We start from the raw sequence: 25,413 nt of genomic DNA, 5'->3' as shown, positions 1-25,413 counted from the left end.
ACTTAACTAACAGACCAATTGCATTGCAGATAACTCGGTTCTGTGTGGCCCCTAACAATGCCTGCCCCCCCCGAAATAAATCCTGGCTACACCCATGCCCCCCTGTCAGCATCTGCTGAAATGCCTCCTCTTGCCTCACAGTATGCAAGTATGTGGGGAGCTGGAAGTGGGGCTAGCTGGGAAGGACTTTAGGGCAGAAGTCAAGGGCCTCACTTGCTAGAAAGAGAAGGAACATCATGACGGAAGCCAGACGTGGGTGGCGCTGTGGTCTAAACCACTGAGCCTCTTGGGCTTGCCAATCGGAAGGTCAGTGGTTCAAATCCGCATGACGGGGTGAGCTCCCGTTCCTGTGTCCCAGCTTCTGCCAACCTAACAGTTTGAAAGCACACCAGTGCAAGTAGATAAATAGGTACCGCTGCAGCAGGAAAGTAAACGGCGTTTCAGTGCACTCTGACTTCCGTCAGTGTTCTGTTGCACCATGTAATGGTTCTAGGGGTTGCTCGTGCGTAAGCAGGTACCTATCTCCCCGGCTGGGTGCAAACACCTGGCTGGGTTGCCAAAGTGAACCTTTTTCTGTCCGGACAGCCACTCACCTGTGGCTGACTCAATCGCTGGCAGAATCCGTGAGTGGGCGTTTCTTAAACTTCTTCCAGGAAAGAAGTTCTTTGACGCCTAGTCTCTGCCTACCCTCTCTGCGCGGAAGCCTTCTGCGCAGGGAGGGTGTGGGCAACGGAGGACCCCTACTCTCCCTGCTGGTCCCAGGCAAGGAGTCATGAGACCGACTCGCCACTTCCCCCAGCTGCCCCCCTTCTCCACTGGTGCTACGCTGATTCTCTTCCCCAGAAGATGGGCTGCTCCTCCCGATCCCTGGACGCTCTCTGGAATCCCTCTGGCTTTTGCTCTCCCCCTCCAGGACTGATGGCAGTTCCCTGACACACCAGAAGCGGTTTAATCATGCTGGCCACATGACCCGGAAAGCTGTCTATGGGCAAATGCCAGCTCCCTTGGCCTGAAAGCGAGATGAGCGCCGCAACCCCATAGTCGCCTTTGACTGGACTGAACTGCCCAGGGGTCCTTTACCTTTGCCTATTTAGGATAACCCCAGAACCCCCAATTGCCTGCCTGTGTTTCCTGCCCTGACATCTGGGTCGTGCTGTTCCTCTAGCCGTGGTTGTTAGTAAAAAGATGCTGATAGCTGGAACATCCCTGAGGACCACCCCTTTGCCAGCTGCAGAGCACCAGACCCATTTCCTCACCCCAAGCACAGCCAAAGGTCCCGCTCTGTCATTGCATCTGACTTTAATTGAGACTCTTCCAGTACTGCCCAGGAACTGACCATGTAAAAGGCTCTTACTGACTTTGGTGGTGGCCCTAACAGAAGTTAGATAATTAGAATTAAAAACAAAGTGCATAGAATAAACAGTGATGGGAAGGGTGTGGGTGGTTGTGAGGAGGAGGGCTGGGGGTCCCTGTACTCTGGCTAGAGCACGGACCCAGTGACTGTGATAGGAATGGGGGAAGGTCCACAGTTAGGAAAGGTCTCTCAGTCTGTCCTTGTGAGGGAGAGCATTAAGTCTGCACCACGTGAGATCTTAGCTGGGAGGCCACATCCAAACTGAGAGGGTTCCAGCAGCCTCTTGTCCAGAGTCTCTCTGTATTGCCAGCTCCTGCTGCCCCAGAGTCCTCTTGTGCCCAAAGTGTCACAGTGCTGAGTATTTGCTGCAGAATCTGTCGTGGCACAGCTGGGGCACCTCAGCCTACGTGCAGAAGGCAGTACGAAGGGAAGAAGGTATTGCTCAGTGTCTCTGGAATGTGCCCAGACTGATTTTGGAGAGTAACGCCAAGCTGGCAAGAGGGATTCAGGCACATGCGGAGAGTGGAGGTGTCAAGAGTTCTGCATGCATAGGTGTAGCTCTCGTATCCAGCCCAATGCGAGTTATGTACAAGCATGTGTAAGCAGATGTCTTTTCGTACTGGCACATGAAACCGTGGGGCGTGAACTGATGCGCTGCAGGCCAACATGCAAGCGGATATGTGACTGTATGTGCCTGTGTATGCATGTTAACAACAGCTGTGCATGGATATGTGCATTCCAACTACGCAAATTTACACAAATGTGTGTGTGTGTCTGGAGGAGAATGCATACACAGGAAACACAGGCGGAGGGAACATGTTGGTGGAGTCTATGCGTTAGTGCATGACAATGCACAGTCAGCAATGTGGACCCATGTTGCTAGTGTGCAGAGTGTGCCTGCTGCAATTGTGTGGGTGCATGTCCATGTGTTAGTGCCTACGTGTGACTATGTCATGTAGAGACACACTTGGAGCCTCCCAAACAGCTAGAGCATCAGATTTCTCTCCCGCCTGTTCACCCACTCCAGGGGAACATGGAGAGATAAACATGGAGAGGCAAATCCACTATTTGAACACAACCAGCATCAATCTCCTCCCAGGGAGTGTGTGTGTTTGTGTGTGCGAGAGAGAGAGAGAGAGAGAGAGAGAGAGAGAGAGAGAGAGATACCTACAGTAGACTACTGGCAGGGCATGTTACCAACTTCAGAGCCTGCCACTGGGACCAGATCAACAGCTCCTGTTCCTGAGGAGGGCATCCTAGCCAAGCTCACATGACCGAGCAGCACTGGCATGACTTCTGCTTGCGCCTGCTCTGCCCCTGCTCTGGGTCTTCCCCTTGCCGGGGTGCCATGGGCTGGAGCTGGCATGAGGAGGCAGTGTTGGCAGAGGTGGTGGTGTAGGTTGGGGCCTCCTGGTTAGTGGCTGCCTGGAGTTTTAAGATCCCCGTCTTGGGCTGCATGTCTCCGACAGAAATGTCCAGAGCATCTGCTGAGGCCTCCTGCAGCAGAGGTTGCTGTTCAGCGTGGAGACTTTCCAGGACTTCCTTCGCCTCTTCTGCTGCTGAGGCCAGGCTGGCACCTCCACCTTCTTTCAGCTCCTGGTTCCCCACTGATACAGTCTTGTCCAGGAGAGGCTGGCCAACGTCCTGGCTGGACAAGAGCAAAGCATCTGGAGCCGTTGGGTTAGGGGATGGGGCTTGGCCTGGCATAAGGGGCACTTCTTCCAGCTTTTCTGGAAGAGACTTTTCAGGTTCCTGAAGGGAAGTTGCCTGACCCTGCATAGAGATTGGCACCTGCTCCATTAGCATAGGTTGAGCTTGGCCCTCAGGTGACCCTTTAGCTTCAAGGAGACAAGGTGAGGTCTGGCTTGGCAGGGATGCCTGCATCTGGTCTGAAAGGCATCCTCCCGCCTCTTGTAGAGAAGAAGGGGCTGCACCCTCCAGAAATGTTGGGTTCTGGTCCAGAAGAGCTTGTGGGATCGGGTCTGGTACAGATGCTGGAGACTCCCCTGGAAGTAAATGCTTACCTTCATCCACAGGGAGTGGGATCTGGCCTGGAAGAATGATGTCTTCCTCTGGCAGAGAAGGGATCCAGGCCTCTGGAGCTGTTGGCATTTGATCCTGCAGAACGACTGGAATCTCTTCCAAGGACAACCCTTCTGCTTCTTGAAGGGAATTTATTTGATCAGGCAGAGAAGTGAGCTGGTAGGGGATTATGTCTGGAATGGATCCTTTAGCTTCCACCCCAGAAAGTTCCTGGCCCTGTGAAGTTGTCGATATCTGAAGCGATTTCTCTGTTTCATTCAAAGAGGAAGGGATCTGCTCTGGCAGAGATGTGAGCTGGTCTAGTAGAGGTGACAGGACCTGATCTGGCAGAGCAGCACTCTGTTCTTGTAGAGATGTTGGGATCTGGTCCAGAGGTTTCCCATTAGCTTCACGTAGAGGCGATGGGATCTGGTCCTGCAGAGAAGTGACCTCACCCTGCAAAGAGGATAGGTTCTCTTTTGGAGAAGAGGAAGGATGGTCCTGCAGAGATGGTGGGCCTGGATCTAAAAGGGACTCTTGCTGTGGGGGTGGAACTGGGGCTGAAAGCAGTTCCTTCCTTTCTTGCAAAGGAGCAGTCTGGTCCGAAAGAGTGGACAGGCTCTGATTTGGTAACAAAGGCTCTAGGCGTGAACCCTCCATTTCCTGAAAAGAAGATGGAATCTGGTCTTGCAGGGGAGGAGGAATCTGTTCCTGAAGTGTCACTGGAACCTGGTCTGGCAGAGGTGATGATGACGACATGACTTCATCTAGAAGTGGCATCTTGGCTTCTTCCAGATCAGGGATCTGGTCCAGCAGAGGAAGCTTAGGCTGGTCCAGCCATGACCCCAGGCTCTCTCCGCTTAGATTTTCCTGTCCCCTCATCGCTGGCTCTGCATGGCCAACTGCTAGGCCTCGGGCAGGATCCGCCTCCTTGGCACCCTGTTCTGGGAACTCCTTCTGCCCAGCTCCCATCAGTTCTGCTTCCTTGGCCAGTGAGCCCATCTCCAGCTCTGCCTCTGCCCGCCACTTGGGAGAATCAAGGCAGCTATTCTCACCCTGTGGTGCCTTAGAGGGACTCTGATGATCCCAAGAAGTGGGGGACTCTCCCTCTGGACCGTCACGGCTGCCCAGTTCACCGTCCACCCGGCTTTCTGTAGCTCCAGGGGCCTTCACTGAACTCGAGGCACTGCAAAGGTGGTTTGGCTTGCTCCCTTCTTCACCCTCATTCCCTAAATCAGGGCGGCCCTCCAAGTCTTCCTCCTTCCCAATGGAGCTCTGCTTCTGCCCCACAGCATCCATGCTGCCCACTTCCTGGCCCAAGTGGTCTCGGATGACCATCTCCTCCACTGCCAGCTTTCTTGGGCAGTTGGGAGAGGCTTCACTGAGGCCCAAGCTCTGGCAGGCCAGTTGCACATCCGGAGCAGCTTCAGCACTTCTCTGTGGGGGCTGACCTTCTTCAGTCATAGGGGTCACATCGACTTCTGCCTTCTCAGGACTGCATTCACCGCCAAACACACCTTTGGAGGAAAAAGCAACAATATTATCTCAGGCACTCAGGTCCTCTGATTTCCCAGTACAGTGGGCGCTCAGGTTGTGAACGTGATCCGTGCAGGATGCACGTTTGCAACCCACGTCTGTGCATCTGCGCATGCGCAGGTTGCGATTCGGCACTTCTGCGCATGCGCAAAGTGCAATTTAGTGCTTCTGCGCATGCGTGACCGCCAAAACCCGGAAGTAACCTGTTCTGGTACTTCCGGGTTTCGGTGGTCCGTAACCCGAAAAAACGCAACCTGAAGCGGCTGTAACCCAAGGTATGACTGTAACACAAAGAAGCAAAGCTGGACAGGAAGCAGTATAATATTCTCAATAAAATAAACTACAGCTCCCATCAACCCTAGCCAGCAGGAGGAGGAAGAGTTGTAGTCTGGAGGGCCAAAGTTTAGCGAGCCCCCATAAGACACAGTTACTTATATAAAGAGGTGTTGTGCCGAGTCCATTGTCCAGAGTCTAAATTGACCAAACCAGAGATGAACTTTGAAAGGGGTAGACAAACATGGACACACGCACTTTGCATAATTCACTCTGCTTTTGCCAGTCATGGGGCGAGACAAGAGGCTATGAAGTGATTGATATAGACCTCTGTCGTGATACCACGGAGAGGTCCCACCCGCTGCACACTTCAAACCTTAACATCTGCATCCCCAAACCTGCTTTTAAGGGAAAACTCTGATTTTCAGGATTTCAGCCAAATGCTCTGCCGCTCAATACCAAAGTCCATGTTTGCAGAAATTTGCTTCACCCCATGCTCCACTGGAATGCAAACGCTTGAGTTGAAGGGTTTGCCTCTGGTCCTCCTGGCCTGATCCCTCACCCCTGCGGTGGGGAAACTCAGCCCCAGGGGCCAAATATGCCCCTCCAAACCTCTCCCCCCCTCTCTCTCTGGCCCTGGGTACTCTCCTCAAGCCACCTCTCCCCAGCCACACCCAGGATGCATTTTCCTTCGCAGGCTCCTGGAGCATTTCTGCCCAGCAGGAAAATGTCCCATCGCTCAGATAATGTCTCTTCCTGGCTGCACGGAGGGCAGAAAGGAGTGTTTGAGCATGTGTGGCAACTCAGCACACCAAGGCAAACTTTACATGAGTTACTCGGCCCACGTTTGCCTCTGGCTCTGCCCACCACCGACATTTGGCTCCCGAGAGGTTGCGCAGGATGGAAGGTGGCCCTCAGGCTGAAAGAAAGCTCCATCTCCAGCTTACTCAAGGGCAGGCCTTGCCAGTCTCCAGCACCCACCTCCTCCTGGCATGTCTCCATTCTGCAGCTTCTCTTGGGCTGTTGCTTGCAGAGACCTCTTTGGTGGAACAGGAGCCAACTCGAGCCTGGACTCAGGGCCACTTCTCTCTGCAAGGAATTCATGGTCACATTCAGATGAAGTCGTCAGGTCCTCTGAGAGGGGTGTGTCATAGGTCAGAGGGCAAAGCCTGGTGGGGGTAGGAGACAGCAGCACCTGGTGGCAGGTCAAGGGGAAAAGGTATTTCTCTGTCTTGGCAGTTCAGGCTGGACCCTTGTGGATAATGGGGGCAGAGGTAACAGGTGTTTTCTATTAATATTATACTATAAATATATGTATTAAGGGACGCGGGCGGCACTGTGGGTTAAACCACAGAGCCTAGGGCTTGCCAATCAGAAGGTCGGCGGTTCAAATCCCTGCAATGGGGTGAGCTCCCATTGCTCTGTCCCAGCTCCTGCCAACCTAGCAGTTCGAAAGCACGTCAAAGTGCAAGTAGAGAAATAGGTACCGCTCCGGCAGGAAGGTAAACGGCATTTCTGTGCGCTGCTCTGGTTCACCAGAAGTGGCTTAGTCATGCTAGCCACATGGCCCAGAAGCTGTACGCCGGCTCCCTTGGACAATAAAGCGAGATGAGCGCCGCAACCCGAGTCGGCCACAACTGGACCTAATGGTCAGGGGTCCCTTTACCTTTACCTATATATATATTAATAATATATATTGGTATATAAATATTTTTATAAATAAACAAACAAATGAACAGCAAGAACTGCCAAGCAGATAACTAACCCTTATCCTTGGGTCTGCGTGTCACCCTGAGATTTTTAGCTCTTCCTCCAAAGGAGGCCATCAAAACCCTGTAAGATCAAGCCAGGCCCTGAGACCAAGCAGACCAGTGCTCAGACAAGCTAAAGTAGTAATAGTAGTAGTAATTTATTATTTGTACCCCGCCCATCAGGCTGGGTTTCCCCAGCCACTCTGTGCGGCTTCCAACAAAGATTAAAAATACATTAAAATGTCACACATTAAAAACTTCCCTGAACAGGGCTGCCTTCAGATGTCTTCTAAATGTCAGGTAGTTGTTTATCACTTTGACATCTGATGGGAGGGCGTTCCACAGGGCGGGTGCCACTACCGAGAAGGCCCTGTGCCTGGTTCCCTGTAACTTGGCTTCTTGCAGCGAGGGAACCACCAGAATGCCCTTGGCGCTGGACCTCAGTGTCCAGGCTGGATGATGGGGATGGAGATGCTCCTTCAGGTATACTGGGCCCAGGTCATTTAGGGCTTTAAAGGTCAACACCAACACTTTGAATTGTGCTCAGAAACGTACTGCTATTAAGTAGTATCAGAGTCCCCTAAAGATGCACCGAAATAGGCAGTACACCAGAGATGGCAAACTGGTGGTCCTCTAGATGTTACTGGACTCCAGCTCCCATATTTCCCTGACTATCAGCCATGCTGAAGTGGAAGAATATCTGTAGGCAGGGCTCCTCTCCTCTACAGAGTACCAGCACCTCTCTCTTTTTTTGCTGAGTTCTGACTTTTATTTTATTTTTAAAATAAAGAGCGACAGGCTCAGGATCCTGACATTGCACTTTTCTACTGGTCCATATCTTCCATTCTCATTCTTATTCTTAAAATTTATATACTGCCCTTCATCAAAATATCTCAGGGGGCTTCACAAGGATAAAGGCAAAAAACAAATAGTTAAAACAATAACAAAACAATAGCCCCCCCCCAACACACAAAACGTTTTAGAACACTGTAGAACAGGGGTCAGCAACCGTTTTCAGCCGTGGGTTTTTCAGCCGGTTCACCGTCCCTCAGAGCATGTGGTGGGCTGGACTATATATTTTTGGGGGGGGGGGGAATGAACGAATTTCTATGCCCCACAAATAACCCAGAGATGCATTTTAAATAAAAGCACACATTCTACTCATGTAAAAACACACTGATTCCTGGACTGTTCGTGGGCCAGATTTAGAAGGCGATTGGGCCGCATCCGGCCCATGGGCCTTAGGTTGCCTGTCCCTGCTGTAGAATATTAATTGACCAAAGGCCTGGTTGAAGAGGAATATTTTTGCCTGGCACCTAAAGATATGAAGGTACCAGACGAACCTCCCAGGGAGAGAACAAACGGGGAGCCACTGCAGAAAAGGCCCCAGAGGGCGATCACAGGGTCTGCGTCAATTTATATGAAGAGAGTTCTAAAAACCAGACGGGCAAAGGCAAAGCTGCAGGCCACAATGCAATGACTGGTGGCTGGTTTTGGGCTTGGTGGGTCACACTGTGCAGGCTGGGAAGAATATGAAGAATATGAAAAGGGTTCTAGTTTCACCAGCAGGTGGGGAGAAAAAGGTGACAGTGGGTAGGGGGGATGGGTGAAGAGAGGTATAAGTTACCTGGGTAATGGTAGGAAAAGGTGGGGTACATTCTGGGATGAGTAGAGGAATGGCTAAAGGTGGGCTAGAGGTTGCCTAAATGACAAGGCTCCCAACTTGAGGTTACAGAAGGCAAAGAAGAAACATAAGCTTGGAACAGGCTGGAACACGTCCCAGGGCTGTTTCTTTATCTGAATGCCCTACAAGGCTGTACCAACAATCTAGAATAGATAAAGAAACAATACACACAGAGAGAGACACACAGACATGGATCACGACTGTGTTCATTCCAAGTTACTCTGTCCTCTGAGCCTGCCCTTTTCACACAAATAGCTGGCTGGAGATCAGATTTCGGCAGGTGTGGATCTTTCAACACACATCTGTGAAAGTAAATTGCAGAATACACTTGGGGAATAGGGAGCCCACATTCCACCTTATTATATCCGCCAACTGGGCTGCAGAAAACAAGACAGGATGAAGTGGAAAGCTGTAGCTTAAAGCACAGCGGGATGTGAATTCGTAGGTCCTGGATGGGACTGAACCAGTTGACCTGCATAGTTCAGGAGATTGCAGCTGACAGTTGTGAGATTCCCATTCATTCCAATGAAGCTTGTGCAGAAGAACTGCCAGGCAAATTGCACCCACTGTGATAGAGGTATCCTGGCAAATAGAGAATGACTCACCTTCTGGAGGAGAGGAAGAGGTCCCATCAACCTGAAAGCAAAAGAAAGGAACTTCATGGCAACAGTCTCCAAAGAGATCACTAGTAAACATCTTTTTTAAAAATAATAATAATATTGAGGTGGCTCTTGCTCATTCTCAAATTCTTATTTATTCAACATGTTGATTCTTTGACTTTCCTCCAAAGAGCTCAGAAGAGCCTCCATAAGGATCTCTCTCGTTTTATCTGCACAACAATCCGGCAAAGTATGAACACAGGAATCTGCTTTATACAGTGGTACCTCGGTTTACGAACTTAATCTGTTCCGGAAGTCCGTTCTTAAACCAAAACCATTATTAAACCGAGGAGCACTTTCCCTAATGAGGCCTCCCACCGCCGGTGCACTTCCACTGTTTGGCTTCTGTTCTTAGACAGAGGTAAAGTTCATAAACCAAATAGTTTGTAAACAGGGCTGTTCTTAAACCAAGGGACCACTGTACTGAGTCAGACCACTGGCCCTGCTTAGTATTGTCAAACTCCAAACTGACTAGCAGCCTCTCCCCAAGGCTTCAGACAGGAGTCTTCTTTCCCAGCTCTACCTGAAGATGCCAGGAAGTGAACCTGGGACCTTTTCCACATAAACCTTGTGTTTTCCCACTGAGCTAAGGCCCTTTCCCAGGTTAAAGCAATGACCAAGACAGAATACAATTTTTGCACAATGCTTATTGGCCAGTACCCGTGAGATCACCAAGGCATCTCTTCCCTCAATCCCTGGAAGAATTTTCTGCTTTAAAAATATTTCCATTAAATTTAAAGCGTTAAAATTGGGATGTGGAAAATATGGAAACAACGAGGAGAGGCAGGACTGAGATGTGGAGATATGCTTCAGAGGTCAAGACTATGGGGAGCCCCGAAAAATCAACAATTATAATTTGGATTACAATTTGGTCTTTTTTATTTTAGTTTTTTATTTTAATTGGATTATGATTGGATATATTAATTGGATGTTTTTTATTGGAAAATTAATAAAAATTAAAAAATATTTCCATTAAAAAAATAAGTACAAATGAGCATTTAAAGCACATGCTTCTTTATGGCTGCAACTGCATGCCATTACCTGGAAGGAGATTCCACCGAACTCCATGGAACTTACTTCAAGGTAGATTCTGTAAAACTCATTTTCAGCTGAGGTCAGAAAGCCCCCACCCCACTCCCATTGCTGACCTTCTGGCACTTACTGCATACTTAAAAAAAAAAAAAATCCCAGTAGGTTTCTTAACTGAATTGGGATTTTATAGTGTCAGTTTATTGCTAGGCCTATTGTATTGGGTCTCTAGCACTCTGCTTAGAGATGATGGTGATTAAGCATTTCCAAACTGATGAACTAAATAATAAATAACAGGCACTGTCTGCTTTCACGCTGTAATGTATGATGACAAAAACGATGGCACCCAGGCCTCCTTGGGGAGGAGGGGTGGGAGAGAAATTTAATTGACTTAATTTTTTAATAATATCCACCAATTCACCATAGCTGCCTTGGTCACCACCCCCTCCCACTAACTTATTTTTTGGGTGAGGAGTGTTTCCACTCCCACAGAGATATCCCTCCCCTCTTCTTTCTGAACACCTCATGTGGCCTGGCCTGTGTGTGGGTGTATGAGCATAATTCAACAATAGGGTTCCCCCCCCAAAAAACTGAGCCCACATCCTGAGAGGAGGTGGCTCATCTGTGTGAGAAACAGATATATATCAACAAACCAGAGGAAGAAGAAAGAAAGAAAGAAAGAAAGAAAGAAAGAAAGAAAGAAAGAAAGAAAGAAAAAAGGTGTCAAGGGTATTGGTGCAGAGACATTATCACAGGGTCTGATTGAGATCCACATTGGGGCTCAAAATGGAATGCAGGTTTTGCTTTCCTCTAAAATGTCTATTAAGGGACGTGGGTGGCGCTGTGGGTTAAACCACAGAGCCTAGGGCTTGCTGATCAGAAGGTCAGCGGTTCGAATGGGTGAGCTCCCGTTGTCCGGTCCCTGCTCCTGCCAAACTAGCAGTTCGAAAGCACATCAAAGTACAAGTAGAGAAATAGGTACCGCTCCAGCGGGAAGGTAAACGGCATTTCCGTGCGCTGCTCTGGTTTGGCAGAAGCGGCTTAGTCATGCTGGCCACATGACCCGGAAGCTGTACTCCGGCTCCCTCAGCCAATAAAGCAAGATGAGCGCCGCACCCCAGAGTCGGCCATGACTGGACCTAATGGTCAGGGGTCCCTTTACCTTTCCCTTAAAATGTGTATTGTGGCTCAGTTGCTGGAGTCTTTTGAAGACATTTGCACTCAACCAGGGGTGGGAACCATGTTGTGGCCTTTCTAATGCTGTTGAGACTTCAACTCCCATCAGCCCTAGCCAGCAAGGTCTATTGTCAAGGATGATGGAAAGAGTAGTACAGCAACATCTGGAAAGCTGCAAGTTCCCCATCTCTGTTGCAGTTTTGCCCAAGAGCACTTCATCCATTGTAACTTCCTTCATTGGGACTGCTGCAAAAGTCAGGAAGCTATGGCTACTGTGCATACAGATATCTCTCTATCTCTGGTAGAACCTCTCGTGGCACAATATGGTCTGGATTGCATAGCCTGGTCTACGGGGCCTGGTTCTGCTTTTGTGGCAATGGGATGAGATGAGGTCCAATTCTATAAGAGATCAGGATCCCCCTTTGAGCCTTAGGAACCCTTCACTTGGGCAAAGGAAGAACTGGGTAGCCAGGTAACAGTGCAACCCAAGGCCTGAAGAAGTGAAGGTGAGACCCTCAGGGAGGTGCCATAGCCCACTCACTCCTCCAGTTAAAGGATCTTGGAAACAATGTTGTGATTTGCTGTCAGGCAGCATCCTATATTGCTGACTTGATCATACATTGGTTGACCTAAAGTAAGCTCCAGTGACTCTTTCTTTCTTTCTTTCTTTCTTTCTTTCTTTCTTTCTTTCTCTCTCTCTCTCTCTCTCTCTCTCTCTCTTTCTCTTTCTCTTTCTCTTTCTCTTTCCCTCTCTCCCTCCCTTCCTTCCTTCCTTCCAAAGTCAGAAGGTTGTGGCTGCTTGGCAGACTTCAGAGCATCGTCAAGTCAATCCAATTTGCATATCATTCACCTGGACTTGGAAGGGGCCAAATTACATTTCAAAATAACACCCACGTGGTATTGTGGTGTTGTTGTTTTTAACCCAATAATATCACCAGGACACCTCATCTCTATATGGAAAATTCAGTTTCTCACTAGATAATGAACCCACAATTTTGAACTCTATCTAAAGTGAAACATTTACAACCTTTTATTTATTAAATGTGTAGACAGTCGTATCTTTGTTTTCAAACAGCTTAGTTCTTGAATGTTTTGGCCCCCAGAACACTGCAAACCCGGAAGTGACTGTTCCGGTTTACGAACTATTTTTGGAAGCCCAATGTCCGGTGGGGCTTCCGCAGCCAATCAGAAGCCGCACTTTGGTTTCTGAACGTTTTGGAAATCGAACGGACTTCCAGAACGGATAACATTCAACTTCCAAGGTACGACTGCACTGCCCTTCATCCCAAGATCTCAGGGCGGTTCACAGCATAAAAACGCAAAATACACAATAAAAGCAAGAACAAAACAAAACAAAACAATAACCCCACCCCACCAGCACATTTAAAAAGACATAGAATGCAAATCAGTTGAAGACTTGGTTGAAAAGGAACATTTTCACATGGTGCCTAAAGATGTCTACTGAACGATGGATCAGAGGTGCTTTTGCAACTGCAGCAGAAAATACTCTATTTCCAAGATCCAAATTCTAAAAGAACTTGGAAAATGTTGATAGAAAGGAAGAGAATATGGACACTGGAGGCAGGTAGGCTGTAGGAGCGGACATCCAAGAATTACAAAACAGGGCACAAAGCATTGATCATTAGGTCCTGTTGCCTGAATAAATGAAGTCCCGGCTTTTGAAATTTCATTTGTTGTTGGCCCGTTTGCTGAGCCAAACTATGCATATGTGGGCCACTGGAGAAGAGATTGGGGTCTCTTTTTTGCTTCCCTGAATGTCCTGCTGCTATGCTGAGCTAAGCCTTACTTTTGGCCTAGCTTATCACCCAGATCTGGTCTCGTGGCTTAGCTCTCCCTGACAAGCCACAAGCCATAAATCATGTGACAAACCTTGGTTACATGATTAGTCTGGAGAGTGCTAAGCCTTGAGCCTGGCTTGAGACAACATGCAAAACCAAACCATGCTTAGCTCAGTGCTTAGCTCAAGTAGCAGCAAAATGACTAAGGAGTAGTAAAAATGGACCCCACATGCTTGCACATTCCTACTGAGCCATGGTTTGGCTGAGCACGGGTGGCGCTGTGGGTTAAACCACAGAGCCTAGGACTTGCCGATCAGAAGGTTGGTGGTTCGGATCCCTGCGATGGGATGAGCTCCCATTGCTCGGTCCCTGCTCCTGCCAACCTAGCAGTTCGAAAGCATGTCAAAGTGCAAGTAGATAAATAGGTACCGCTCCGGCGGGAAGGTATATGGCATTTCCGTGCGCTGCTTTGGTTCGCCAGAAGCGGCTTAGTCATGCTGGCCACATGACCCGGAAGCTGTACGCTGGCTCCCTCCGCCAATAAAGCGAGATGAGCGCCGCAACCCCCGAGTTGGTCATAACTGGACCTAATGGTCAGGGGTCCCTTTACCTTTAACATGCAAATTAGGTGATTTCCACATATTTAAGCTGTTCCCTACAACGATAAGGGCAAGAAGCTTGGTTTTAAAAAATGTATGCTGAAATTCTCAAAATGTCAAATTCTGTGCTTGATAGCCCATTTTGCATTTTCCACAACAGGGGAGATCAGGAACTACTCATACCTTCCCAATGCCATCCAACGAAGACCGCTTCACCTCCTTCAAAGCCTTCACAGGCTCTTCTGGCTGCGGCAGTCCCTGGTGAAGTTCTGGATTATCCAGCTGCTGCATCTGAGTTTGGAGGCTTCAAAAAGAGAGGAACAGCCATTAAAGGACAACATTTCATGCCCCTGGCAAGCAGTGACAGGGAACAATGGTGGCCATGACCAAATCTCTACATCAGGGCTGGTGAACATGTGGCTCTGCGGTCAGATCTGGACGACAATTCCCATTACCCCTCATTACTGGTCCTGCTGGCTGAGGCTGAAGAGAGTTCAACAACATCTGGAAGGCCACAAATTCCCCACCCCTGATCCACATGAATATTGCGACACCTCTGTCAAATCAGGACTCTGTTCACAGGAAATTGATGCGCTTGATTATCACAACACATGCCTTGGTAACATCTAGATTAGTGGGGCCTCCTTCTGACATGCTTTTGGAATCTGCAAATCTAAAATACAGTAGTCTGTTGACTGGAACTGGCCATAGAAACCATATCACATCTACCTTCAAGATTGTCCTCTTCCCCCATAATTTTAAAACCTTCTGAGGAAGTTTGGCAAAAGGAAGCATAGCATGTAGCTATAACAGACAGGACCTACTCGGTGATTGCCTCCTCATTCTGGAAACCTGCCCAGCTTGCTCTTGTCTGATCTTTAGCCAGCTGGCTAAGACCTGGCTTTTTAGATGCATCTGCATGCTACTAAGAGTGCTATGGACTGGCTTGAAATAACTTGTGCTTTATTGATTTGGTGTTGATTTATTACTGTGTTGTGTTTTTATCGTATTGCCTTTCCCCCTTTGCAATCTGCTTTTGAAGGACCTTAGGCTACCCAACAGGACAGAAATCACAACATCAACAAGAACAACAGATGTATTTCATTGTTTTGAGTGGGGTTTTAAGCCAGAAATCTTCAGCCCTATTCTAAACTCACCAGTCACTATTCTGGGAACAATTTGCTCTCCTGTCCTTTGGAATTAAGTAACCTTATGAGCTGAACCTTAGCGCTATCCTTCATGAGCAAGTACTGTATTCTGACATCCTTTGGTTAGACAAATCCTGGCTTCTTGCTTGTGCGCCTGGGTGTGAAAAGACCCCCACCCCCACATTTACAGCCAGGCTGCTGGAGGCTCTCCACCCCTTGCTGAATTGTCACTTTTGCACTGCCTGGGGGATCCTGCCCTCCTCCTCCCCCTCCTCCTCCTCCTCCTGCTGCTGCTGGAGGGTGATTTAATCCTCAGGAGCCTTGCTGACTAATCACTCCGTTGAGCTCCTTCCCTCCAGTTCCCTCAGGCCAGGAAGTGGTTTCAGGCTTCTCTGTCCTGAGTGTTGGTTGTTGTTTTCAGTCCCAGGCATCTTCTCTTCCGGAAAGAAGAAGATGCAGAGGCATGAGGGGGACACAAAGTGCCCACAAAACATCCCTCCTTCACGTCCTCCAGAGACCTCGATGTCATCATCAGCTTCCATCTGCAGCTTCAGCCGGAACAGCACATTATTGTGGCTGTAGTTGCTATTTATGTATATATTGCCATCAGCGGCCTGACTGGCTTCCACTAGGAGATGGGCATTTAAGTGTTGCTAGTCCCACGCTGCCTCTTCCAGCAGAGATTCAGCAAGCGTCCTCATTTTTTTTAAACTTTCAGGTATCTCTTGAATATTTTTTTTAAAAAATATATGCAAAAAAGCCTGAGTAGTTGCCCAAAACGTTCCTTAAGTAGCCAGTCATTTTTATGATTGCTTTGTCTCGTTTTAAATGTTCCTGTTGTACACCACCCTAATGTTTCATGGGGGGGCATATAAATACTTTTATAAATAAAAACAGAATGTGAGGTGCTTTGTAGAGAGTGAAGAGGACAGGTCTCTGCCCCGAGGGCCTTACAATCTAAAATTTGACACAGGGAGGGGCAAGAGAAGGGGGAGGAAACTGAGGTGGCTGCTTCTCTGTGCTGGGTAAAACCATGAAACCTCTTTGGGTGTGTTATTGTCAGTGCTGCTCCTCCACCACTGCCCCGCCATCACCTAAGACACACCCACCTGGACAGATCTTTCTCTAATTCCTGAATGCGATTTTGTGCCTCCCAAACAGAAGACAAGTGGTCATTGTCGTCTGTGGGTGAGGATGTTCCCTCCATCAGCCAACGATCACGCAGGGATTTCCTCTGAGAAGAGAGACAGAGAATGCATTTGTCAGCAATCCTGCGCTGGACGCTCACGCCGATAGAGACACGTGGGCTGTCAGGACACATCAAGACAAGACAATGGGCTTACAGTCATGCATATATGCACAGGCTCACATGAGATCATTCCTGCGCATACCCAGAATTGCATCTTTGTTCAACCACATGCACATATAGGTCTATATGGGCAAGCAGTCACACACGAAGCACCGACAGTATAATCTTTTCACGCCAGGCTACGTGCCCAGATATTTTCAGCATATTCAGTGCCGGCTCTGTCAACTGCTTTTATTTTTGGGAAATGTATTTTAGTGGTGATTATTTTAAAAAAAAATTGTATTGTTGTATTTGCTAGGATTGTCGGTCATGCTCTTTATATACCATCCTGGTACCGGTAAAGGATGGAGGTTGGTTCAGAAATACTTTAAAATAAATAAATAATGAAGCTACACGGCGTTGACAGCAGATGTTGAACACACCCACTAGTGCAGATGTTCAAACGTACTCCAGCCACAATCCTCACCGTTTCTCTCTCTCTCTCTCTCCACAACCACCACGCATCATGCAAGCATTTGCACACAAAGGGCCACACAGTCAGAACTTGACTCCCACAGCTTTCAGCTTCTAGGGGCATGAACATCTGCAAATAGGTGGTCCTTTTGCACACCTTTTTCACACAAGGTTGTGAAAACACAGGCCAAAACAGGAAAAACTTGCAAGCAAACCCATGGCTCATATCCCAGTGACTGTGTCAGAATGCCCAGTGAAGCTCGTTGCTAAATGTGGGCTATAAATTTGATTAGACATGTTTATTTCTAGTGCAGAACATTGGAAAGTGAAGCAAGGTTGTTGCTGTTTTTTGCTGGGACTAAAGCATGCAATTCTCAGGCCAGATTATGATTGGTTGAAGCCTTGGAGCTGTCCTAATTTTTTTTTTCTGGGAGGTGTGCAGAAAAAAATATGATCCTTTATAGAACAAAGATGCATTAGTGGGGTTAAAGGAACCTACATTTGATGCCTGTGATACAAGCACTAAGTTCCATTTTGCAGCCATTTTATACCTCCTCCTATATCTTCACAACAGCCATGTGAGGTAGGTTAGGTTGAGAGTTGGTAACTGGGCCAAGGAAGTGAGCAAAAGCAATGGGGAGTTAAATGAACATGCACAGAGTATTTTCTATTTGTTTATCAAGGTGGACCAATAAAAAAAAAACTACACAAAAGCATGTGCCATAATACACGAGTTAGTTTTTAAGACGCACCAAGACTTTTTTTTGTAGTATCTTATTTCAGGCTCTATTTTTTTGGGGGGTGCTATTTTGGGAACTACAACAGGGCCCCCAACCACCTTAATCTTGGGGTCTGACATGCCCCCTCCTCCCCTGGTCCCTCCCACAGTGGTACCGCACCCCCCACCCCGCCATCATTTCACCTCCTTCATCTCCCCACTCCCGCATCCCAGCCTCCATCCCTCTGGTCCATCCATTCCTGCATCCCTCTCCTGGGCGTTACCTTGAGGCGCTGGGCTCGCAGTCTCTCCTCCTCCAGCTCCCGGCGGGTGGCCAGGATACGCTCCTGCAGCCTGCGCCGCTCCTGCAGCAAAGCAAAAAGGGGACCGAAGGGGTGGGAGGCGAGGCGAGGCAGGAGCCGCCCTGCAGAGAGAGAGGGGCGGACAAAGGGCCCGCCGCCGCCGCCGCCGCCGGTGGGAGGCAGGGCGCGAGCGAGCCCACGTGGGCGGCAGACAGGCGAAGCGGCGTGCCTGCCTGCCCGACCGCGCCGAGGACTTAAGCCCAGCAGAGCCGCCCCTCCTCGGCCTTGAGTAGCAGCATCACCTGGGGGCAAGAGGAGCAGCAGAGAAGAGACCCACCCCCGCCGCCACCCCTCGCCCTGCTCTGCGCTGCTCTCTATCTCTCTGTCTCCCTCTCGCCACCGGTTAAGGAAAAACCCATCTATGCCAACCCAGACGCCACCTTGCAACTGTGCCAGCGCCTCCCCCTTTTAAAGGCTGGAAGAGCTGGGGGGGGGAGGGATGCGGGGTGGGGGGTGAGAGACTGCCCTGTCTGCAAAGGGCCTGCCCCCTTAACCCTACCGGGATGTTCAGGGCCTTTCAGAGCCAGGCAGAGGCCAGGTAGATAATGTGCTCCCCTTTTTTTACCCTGGGGATAACTGAAGTCTTATAAATAAGTAAGTATGTAAATAATTTTCACAAAAGTTATGCTGACAAATAATTTTGTTTCAAGGCTTCGACCATATCTGCATATAAAGAAAAATTGGAAAATATAGATACAGTGGTACCTCGGGTTAAGTACTTAATTCGTTCCAGAGGTCCGTTCTTAACCTGAAACTGTTCTTAACCTGAAGCACCACTTTAGTGCCGTCATGCCACCGGAGCACGATTTCTCTTCTCATCCTGAAGCAAAGTTCTTAACCTGAAGCACTATTTCTGGGTTAGCGGAGTCTGTAACCTGACGCGTATGTAACCCGAGGTACCACTGTAGTCCATTAATTTCGTTTGCCATTCTTCTTTCGTTTGAATTTCTTCTTGCTTCCATTTCTGGGCTAACAGCATAAGGCAATAAGCCTCATGACGGGTCAGCCTTCGGTTCACCTGCCTGACACCTGCCTGAAGTTGGAGTCACCACAAAGGGTACTCTTGGACTATTTCTGGGTTAGCGGAGTCTGTAACCTGAAGCGTATGTAACCCGAGGTACCACTGTATACAACAGTGCTTTTAAAAAATACATAGGGAATGTATGCTGACCGAAGCCCCCTTTGGAATCGGAGGCCTGGGCCAAGTGGCCCATATGCCCCCCCCTCTGTCTGGGCCTGGGGATGTTTAAGAGAGAGAGAGGGAGAGAGAGACCCTGGCAGGGGGCGGGTTTCTGTGCAGCAAGTGGGAGATTTTACTGCTACCCTCCCCTTTTGGCTGGACTCTCTGTAGCCTCGTGGCACCTAAAAGGCGGCGGCATATCCTTGTGAGGACGACTGGCCCACAGACCACGTCTTTGGGCTGCGATCCATGAAAGTGTGTGTGTCACAATCAATCAAAGGAGGCTAATCCTCTTGAAGAGACTGGTTTTACCTCTCAATCAGTTTTCTTTTAGCAGCGTGGTTTTTCAGAGTTTAGGGAATGCTTTTGAATTAATATACCACAAAATCAAAATGCTATTTGCACTGGAGTTACATATGGGTGGTTTGTTTACATGAGTCTTCCTGATGTTTTGTACCTTTCAGCTGATGTAAGTCATAGTCAGAAGCATCAGGAAGCACTAGGCTGGGGAAGGTTGCACTACGTTGGTTCAGATAATGCTGCTATTATCAGACTGGTTTAACTGTGTTGATGACAGATCCACACTGTGTAGGTCTAAACATCTTCTAAAGAATGGTTACTTTTTGGCACCAGACTGCAATGATCTCAAATAATTCAATTAGAACACTGGGGACAAACACAACCATGTCTATACAACCTGGGTGTGCCCAGCAGAATCTGGAGTTTACAGTCTATTGTGTTGACATTTAAAATCAACATGTTTATGCCACATAACCATCTGTATGTGCCAACAGACTTCCATACGCATAAACAACCCTTAGGAGACTAACAGGAATTATGAATGAAATCAGGACTCTAATCTTCCTTGGTGACTAGGCATATGAAATTAAAAGAGAGGACATAACGTCAAATGAATTATCACCCAGTAAAAGGTAAAGGTAAGGGACACGGGTGGCGCTGTGGGTTAAACCACAGAACCTAGGACTTGCTGATCAGAAGGTTGGTGGTTCGAATCCCCGCGACAGGGTGAGCTCCCGTTGCTTGGTCCCTGCTCCTGCCAACCTAGCAGTTCGAAAGCATGTCAAAGTGCAAGTAGATAAATAAGTACTGTTCCGGTGGGAAGGTAAACGGCTTTTCCGTGCGCTGCTCTGGTTTCGCCAGAAGCGGCTTAGTCATGCTGGCCACATGATCCGGAAGCTGTATGCCAGCTCCCTCGGCCAATAAAGCGGGATGAGCGTCGCAACCCCAGAGTTGGCCACGACTGGACCTAATGGTCAGGGGTCCCTTTACCTTTAAAAGGTAAAGGACCCCTGACCTATTTATCTACTTGCACTTTGATGTGCTTTCGAACTACTAGGTTGGCAGGAGCTAGGACAGAGCAACGGGAGCTCACCCTGTCGCGGGGATTCGAATTGCCGACCTTCTGATCAGCAAGCCCAAGAGGCTCAGTGGTTTAGACCACAGCGCCACCCGCGTCCCAGTCACCAAGTACAAAGGTACAAATTTTGATGCAGTGTTTGGGTGTGTGCCTACACGGAGGTGACTGTGTTTACCAAGCCAGCATATGTTGCATGCGCTCAAGACACCCTGTGGCGCGCATAAGGTCATGGGTGCTCCTTCCAGTATTCACGTACTGAAGGCTCCTCACTGCTGTTTGAGGCTCCATCTCCCTTTGCCCCGATTCTCTCCCTGCACAGAAACATCCCTCAGCTGCCGAAACATTTCTCGCAACAATAAATGTTTACTGCGCTTCCTGGCATGCACCATTCATGACAACATCTCCCATCTGGATGTGTGCGTGGGGCTGAACACAAGGACAGCCGGGTTGCATCACAGGCACCAACCCCAGCCCGGCCCCTGTTTCTTCCAGCCTGGGCAGCCCTCCAGATCCCTCTCCTCCTGTTTGGTTCAGGTTGGAGCTATTGCCTGGTGAATAATTCATTTGTTTCAAAGGCAGGATGAGCAGAGGAATGGCAGCTCAGGTTACACCAGGCCTGCTCAGTGTTTCCCACGGAGGAGGGGAAGCAGCCCAGATTTAGCCCAAATCCAAAAATGCTGGGAATATATTCAAGGGCTGAAATAATAATAATAATAATAATAATAATAATAATAATAATAATAATAATTTATTATATATACCCCGCCCATCTGGCTGGGTTTCCCCAGCCACTCTGGGCGGCTTCCAACAGAACACTAAAATACAATAACCTATTAAACATTAAAAGCTTCCCTAAACAGGGCTGCCTTCAGATGTCTTCTAAAAGTCTGGTAGTTGTTGTTCTCTTTGACATCTGGTGGGAGGGCGTTCCACAGGGCGGGTGCCACTACCAAGAAGGCCCTCTGCCTGGTTCCCTGTAACTTGGCTTCTCGCAATGAGGGAACCGCCAGAAGGCCCTCAGCGCTGGACCTCAGTGTCCGGGTAGAACGATGGGGGTGGAGACGCTCCTTCAGGTATACTGGACCTGGCCACTTCCAATAGCCACATCACTGGGCAGAAGAGATATGCACACACCAGGTTTGCCACTTGTGTGTCATCAAGAAACAAGTTTGCATGAAATTTGCATGTGCAATACAAATTCAGAAGCAACTGCTGCCATTTAAATAGAAATACAATATATCTCTCATATCACTCCAACTGTGGCCAGGTGACCCGAGGGCTCGCTCAGGCTGCTGCTCACTGTTATTATGGACAACTTCAAGGCTCCTAATCTCCCTTCTTATGGTTCCTTATCTTTAAATTGGACTTAAAACAGAAGTCTTTTTCAAAATGCATGGCTTTCTTCTGAAAGAACTTCAAACCAAAGTTCTCTGCCCTATGTGTGGACGCATTACTCCACAGACAAATCATCACATTTCTGACTGTGCTATTTTCTTCTAGAGAAAACGGGTTGCCATACAAAACTGTATTTTGAGAGGGGCTGTTTTTCACTAGAGCCTCTCCCAGTTGAATGTGCGTGTGAGACTGGAAGAAAGACTCCCCAAAAGTTCATCCCTGCAAGTCATCTTTTCAGTAGCACTCTTCCCACCTTAGATCAAATCTATGCTGCCAGGTGCCATAAGAAAGCTGCAGAGATAGCGCAGGATAGTGCGCACCCTGGAAATGATCTCTTTCAGCTTCTGCCTTCTGGAAGAAGGTACAGGGTTATAAAGACCAGGACTAACCACCTGAGAAACAGTTTCTACCCAAATGCAATTCTGGTTTTAAACCCAGTATAAGGAGTCTCTATAGGAGTACAGTGGTACCTCGGGTTAAGTACTTAATTCGTTCCGTAGGTCTGTTCTTAACCTGAAACTGTTCTTAACCTGAAGCACCACTTTAGCTAATGTGGCCTCCTGCTGCCACCGCGCCGCCAGAGCACGATTTCTGTTCTCATCCTGAAGCAAAGTTCTTAACCTGAAGCACTATTTCTGGGTTAGCAGAGTCTGTAACCTGAAGCGTATGTAACCTGAAGCGTATGTAACACGATGTACCACTGTATATTGTATTTTAAAATGGGGTTTCAGAGCTTTTAGGGGTTTTTGAATGTCTTATGTAGTTTTTTCAATTTCATTGTTCTATATGGGACAATGTGACAATAAAGATATCGTATTGTATTTTAAATGGAGGGGGTCCTCTGGCTGCTTCCTTTCCTGCAGGGGAACTTGGGATTGTATCCAAAACTGCGCAAGCAGAGTTAAACTCATTAAATTTCCTCTCCCTGCGCATGGGAGTAGCCGGGGGGGCAGGGAGGGGCAGCTGCCCCCCAATCAATAAAAATAAATAAAAATACATAGCAAACTGAGGTTCTGCCCCCCCCAATAAAAAACCTGCCCTGCTAACAAAAATTCTGGCTATGCGCTTGTCCCCACATGCCTCAAAATCTGAACCAGAGGGTCCCCCAGCCCCTGGGAGCTGATATTGAGGGTGCACTAGGGGCTCGAGGCAACAGGAGCAGGATAGGAAGTTTTATTGTGCGCACAGAAGTCTGTTGTGCAAGCGGAATTGCAGAATTTGATACAGCTCATAGGTCTGAAATAGTTGCCCCTGTGGAATGGGGGAACTGCCTGCGTGCAGGAATGTTTTTTTAAATGGGATTAAAAACAGAATCCTCTCAAATCCTCACATCAACCCAGGTAGGGCAATGCTGTTATCCTTATATTACAGAGCAGGGACTAGACTGTGTATACATTCAAAGTGTTATGTACTGAGTTGAATAGGATTCAGAATGCAGCAGTCTGATTGGTCCTAGAACAATAGGCTCCAGAATGCAGCAGTCTGATTGGTCCACAGGAGCCACCCAATCCAGCTCCAGGTGGAAGTGAATCCGCGACCTGATTGGCTTACAGGAGAATCCCGGAATTAGCCAATCACGTGGGGCCCATTGTGTAAATAATGTATATAAAGCAGACATTCTGGGAGAACTTCCATTCCTCCTCACCACTATGAGCTGAATAAAGAGCATGAAATCCACTCTCGACTCCGAGTATATTTCACAAAGCACATTCTAAGCACCTTCTTTCCCTCAAGGAATCCCGAGTACGGTAGTTTGCCCCTCACAAACTACAATTCCCAGCAGCCCTGAGAAACCACAGCACTCATAATTCTATGAGGGGGGAGGGAATGTGCTTCAAATGTGCTTTAAAGGTATAGTGCAGACCCATCATACATTACAAGCACCCCCAAAGAATTCTGGGAATAGTAGTTTGTTAAGGATGCTGGGAATCATAGCTCTGTGAGCGGTAAACTACGGTTCCCAGGATTCTTAGTGGTGTGTGCTTTAAATAGGCTGCTCAAGATAGACAGCTCCTGCTGCTTGCACCTTAACCGCCACTCATGAGAAGCTGTAAAGCCAGAAATAATTTTTTAGATATATATCCCACAATCTGCCATCCCATCAGCAATAGTTGGCCAGCCACATGCCACCAACATCCTCCTTCCCACCCCCACGGCTGAATGCATTTGACTGTGTCTGTGTCCACACCATACATTTAAACCACATGACTTCCCCCAAAGGATCCTGGGTACTGTAGTTTGTTAAGGGTGCTGTGAATGGTAGCTCTTTGAGGGCTTATACAGCAGTTCCCAGAATCCTTTGGGGGAAGTCATGTGCTTTCAACCTACAGCCATTGTTAGGCTATAGGGCAAATGAGAAGCCCACAAAGCACCGCTGGGCCTGGCCTAGCTGCTGCAATAAGCCTCCCTGCCAGTTCATGTCAGCCTTTTAAAAATGCCTAATGATGCCAAACTGATAAATACAGTGGTACCTTGGGTTAAGTACTTAATTCGTTCCGGAGGTCCGTACTTAACCTGAAACTGTTCTTAACCTGAAGCACCACTTTAGCTAATGGGGCCTCCTGCTGCCGCCGCACCGCCAGAGCACGATTTCTGTTCTCATCCTGAAGCAAAGTTCTTAACCTGAAGCACTATTTTTGGGTTAGCAGAGTCTGTAACCTGAAGTGTATGCAACCTGAAGGGTATGTAACCCGAGGTACCACTGTCGAGCATTACATATTGCAATGTGGCTTTGAGGGTCGTGAATACATAGCAGGCACTGCACCCCTTCTGCCATAGCTGTCAACGTTCCCTTTTCTTGCGAGGAATTCGGAATAAGGGAATTTCCCTTAAAGAAGGGAAACGTTGACAGCTGTGCCTTCTGCCCAGGTTGTGCCTGGTGCAGTTGCCCCTAGCTCCCCCACCCTAGTTACATTACACTATTATTATGAGAATCGCTTAGTTCTGGCATGCAGATCTGGGCACTCTGCCTTCCCACCCACCTCTCCCCCTCTCCCTCAGCTTTGGAACGGGGATGGGGGGCAGTTCCTGTGGGCAACAGAGGCTGGACCTCGTCTGAGGACCCTGAGCCCCATTTCTGCACAAGTGGGGCAGGGGTAGTGGAGGGGAGGAAGAATACTTACAGTAATGGCCTGCAGCCGCTGCGCAAACAGGGAGCTCTCTGCCATTTTCCCTCTGAAAGACAAACAGAGCCTCTTGGGATGTGTCCAAAGGACATTGGATGCCAGTTGGATGCCAGCGCTCACCTCTTCTCCCCTCTCCTCCCCCAGCTCCCTTCTCGCATTCCTGCTTGCTCTGATCCCTGCATGCAAGCAGACCCCTCTCCCCTTCTCCCACCTGACATCTGGCCACTGCATTCATGGCATTCAGCAGCAAGCCCAGGCACGGCAAAGGGAAAGCAGGTTTGCAGGCACAAAACCTCTTCTCCGGCTTGCTCCATCATTCGGCACATGGTTGTGTCTCTTCCTTTTACCTGCCCACAGTGCCATTCCCATGCTGAAGTCAAATAACCTAGCACAGTTCAGCTAAGACAGCTGAAAAATATCACTGATGTTTTACATTTCAAACTACTTTTATTTTCTTCTGGCA

The 25,413-nt window shown here is 48.5% G+C and overlaps 1 protein-coding gene across 2 annotated transcripts in view; it reads right to left on the bottom strand.

The window, feature by feature from the left end:
• Positions 1-1,284: 1,284 nt before the first annotated feature.
• PALM3 (paralemmin 3) overlaps positions 1,285-25,413 on the bottom strand; it is a 42,982-nt gene continuing 18,853 nt past the window's right edge. Inside the window, exons 2-8 of one of the 2 annotated variants that reach the window (XM_053370669.1) lie at positions 24,948-24,999; positions 17,795-17,875; positions 16,140-16,264; positions 14,066-14,186; positions 9,226-9,256; positions 6,167-6,274; positions 1,285-4,893 (exon numbers count right to left, since the gene is read on the bottom strand). In XM_053370669.1, coding sequence (XP_053226644.1) covers positions 2,621-4,893; positions 6,167-6,274; positions 9,226-9,256; positions 14,066-14,186; positions 16,140-16,264; positions 17,795-17,875; positions 24,948-24,992 — 2,784 coding nt within the window. In that variant the 5' untranslated portion in view covers positions 24,993-24,999 and the 3' untranslated portion in view covers positions 1,285-2,620. The remainder of the gene's footprint in view (positions 4,894-6,166; positions 6,275-9,225; positions 9,257-14,065; positions 14,187-16,139; positions 16,265-17,794; positions 17,876-24,947; positions 25,000-25,413) is intronic. The other variant, XM_053370670.1, reaches the window with a different exon arrangement.

This window comes from Podarcis raffonei, chromosome 17 (genome assembly GCF_027172205.1).
Source record: "Podarcis raffonei isolate rPodRaf1 chromosome 17, rPodRaf1.pri, whole genome shotgun sequence".
NCBI classification, from domain to species: domain Eukaryota; kingdom Metazoa; phylum Chordata; class Lepidosauria; order Squamata; family Lacertidae; genus Podarcis; species Podarcis raffonei.
Note: the sequence above shows the minus strand (reverse complement) of the source record. Positions and strands in the feature narration are given on the sequence as shown.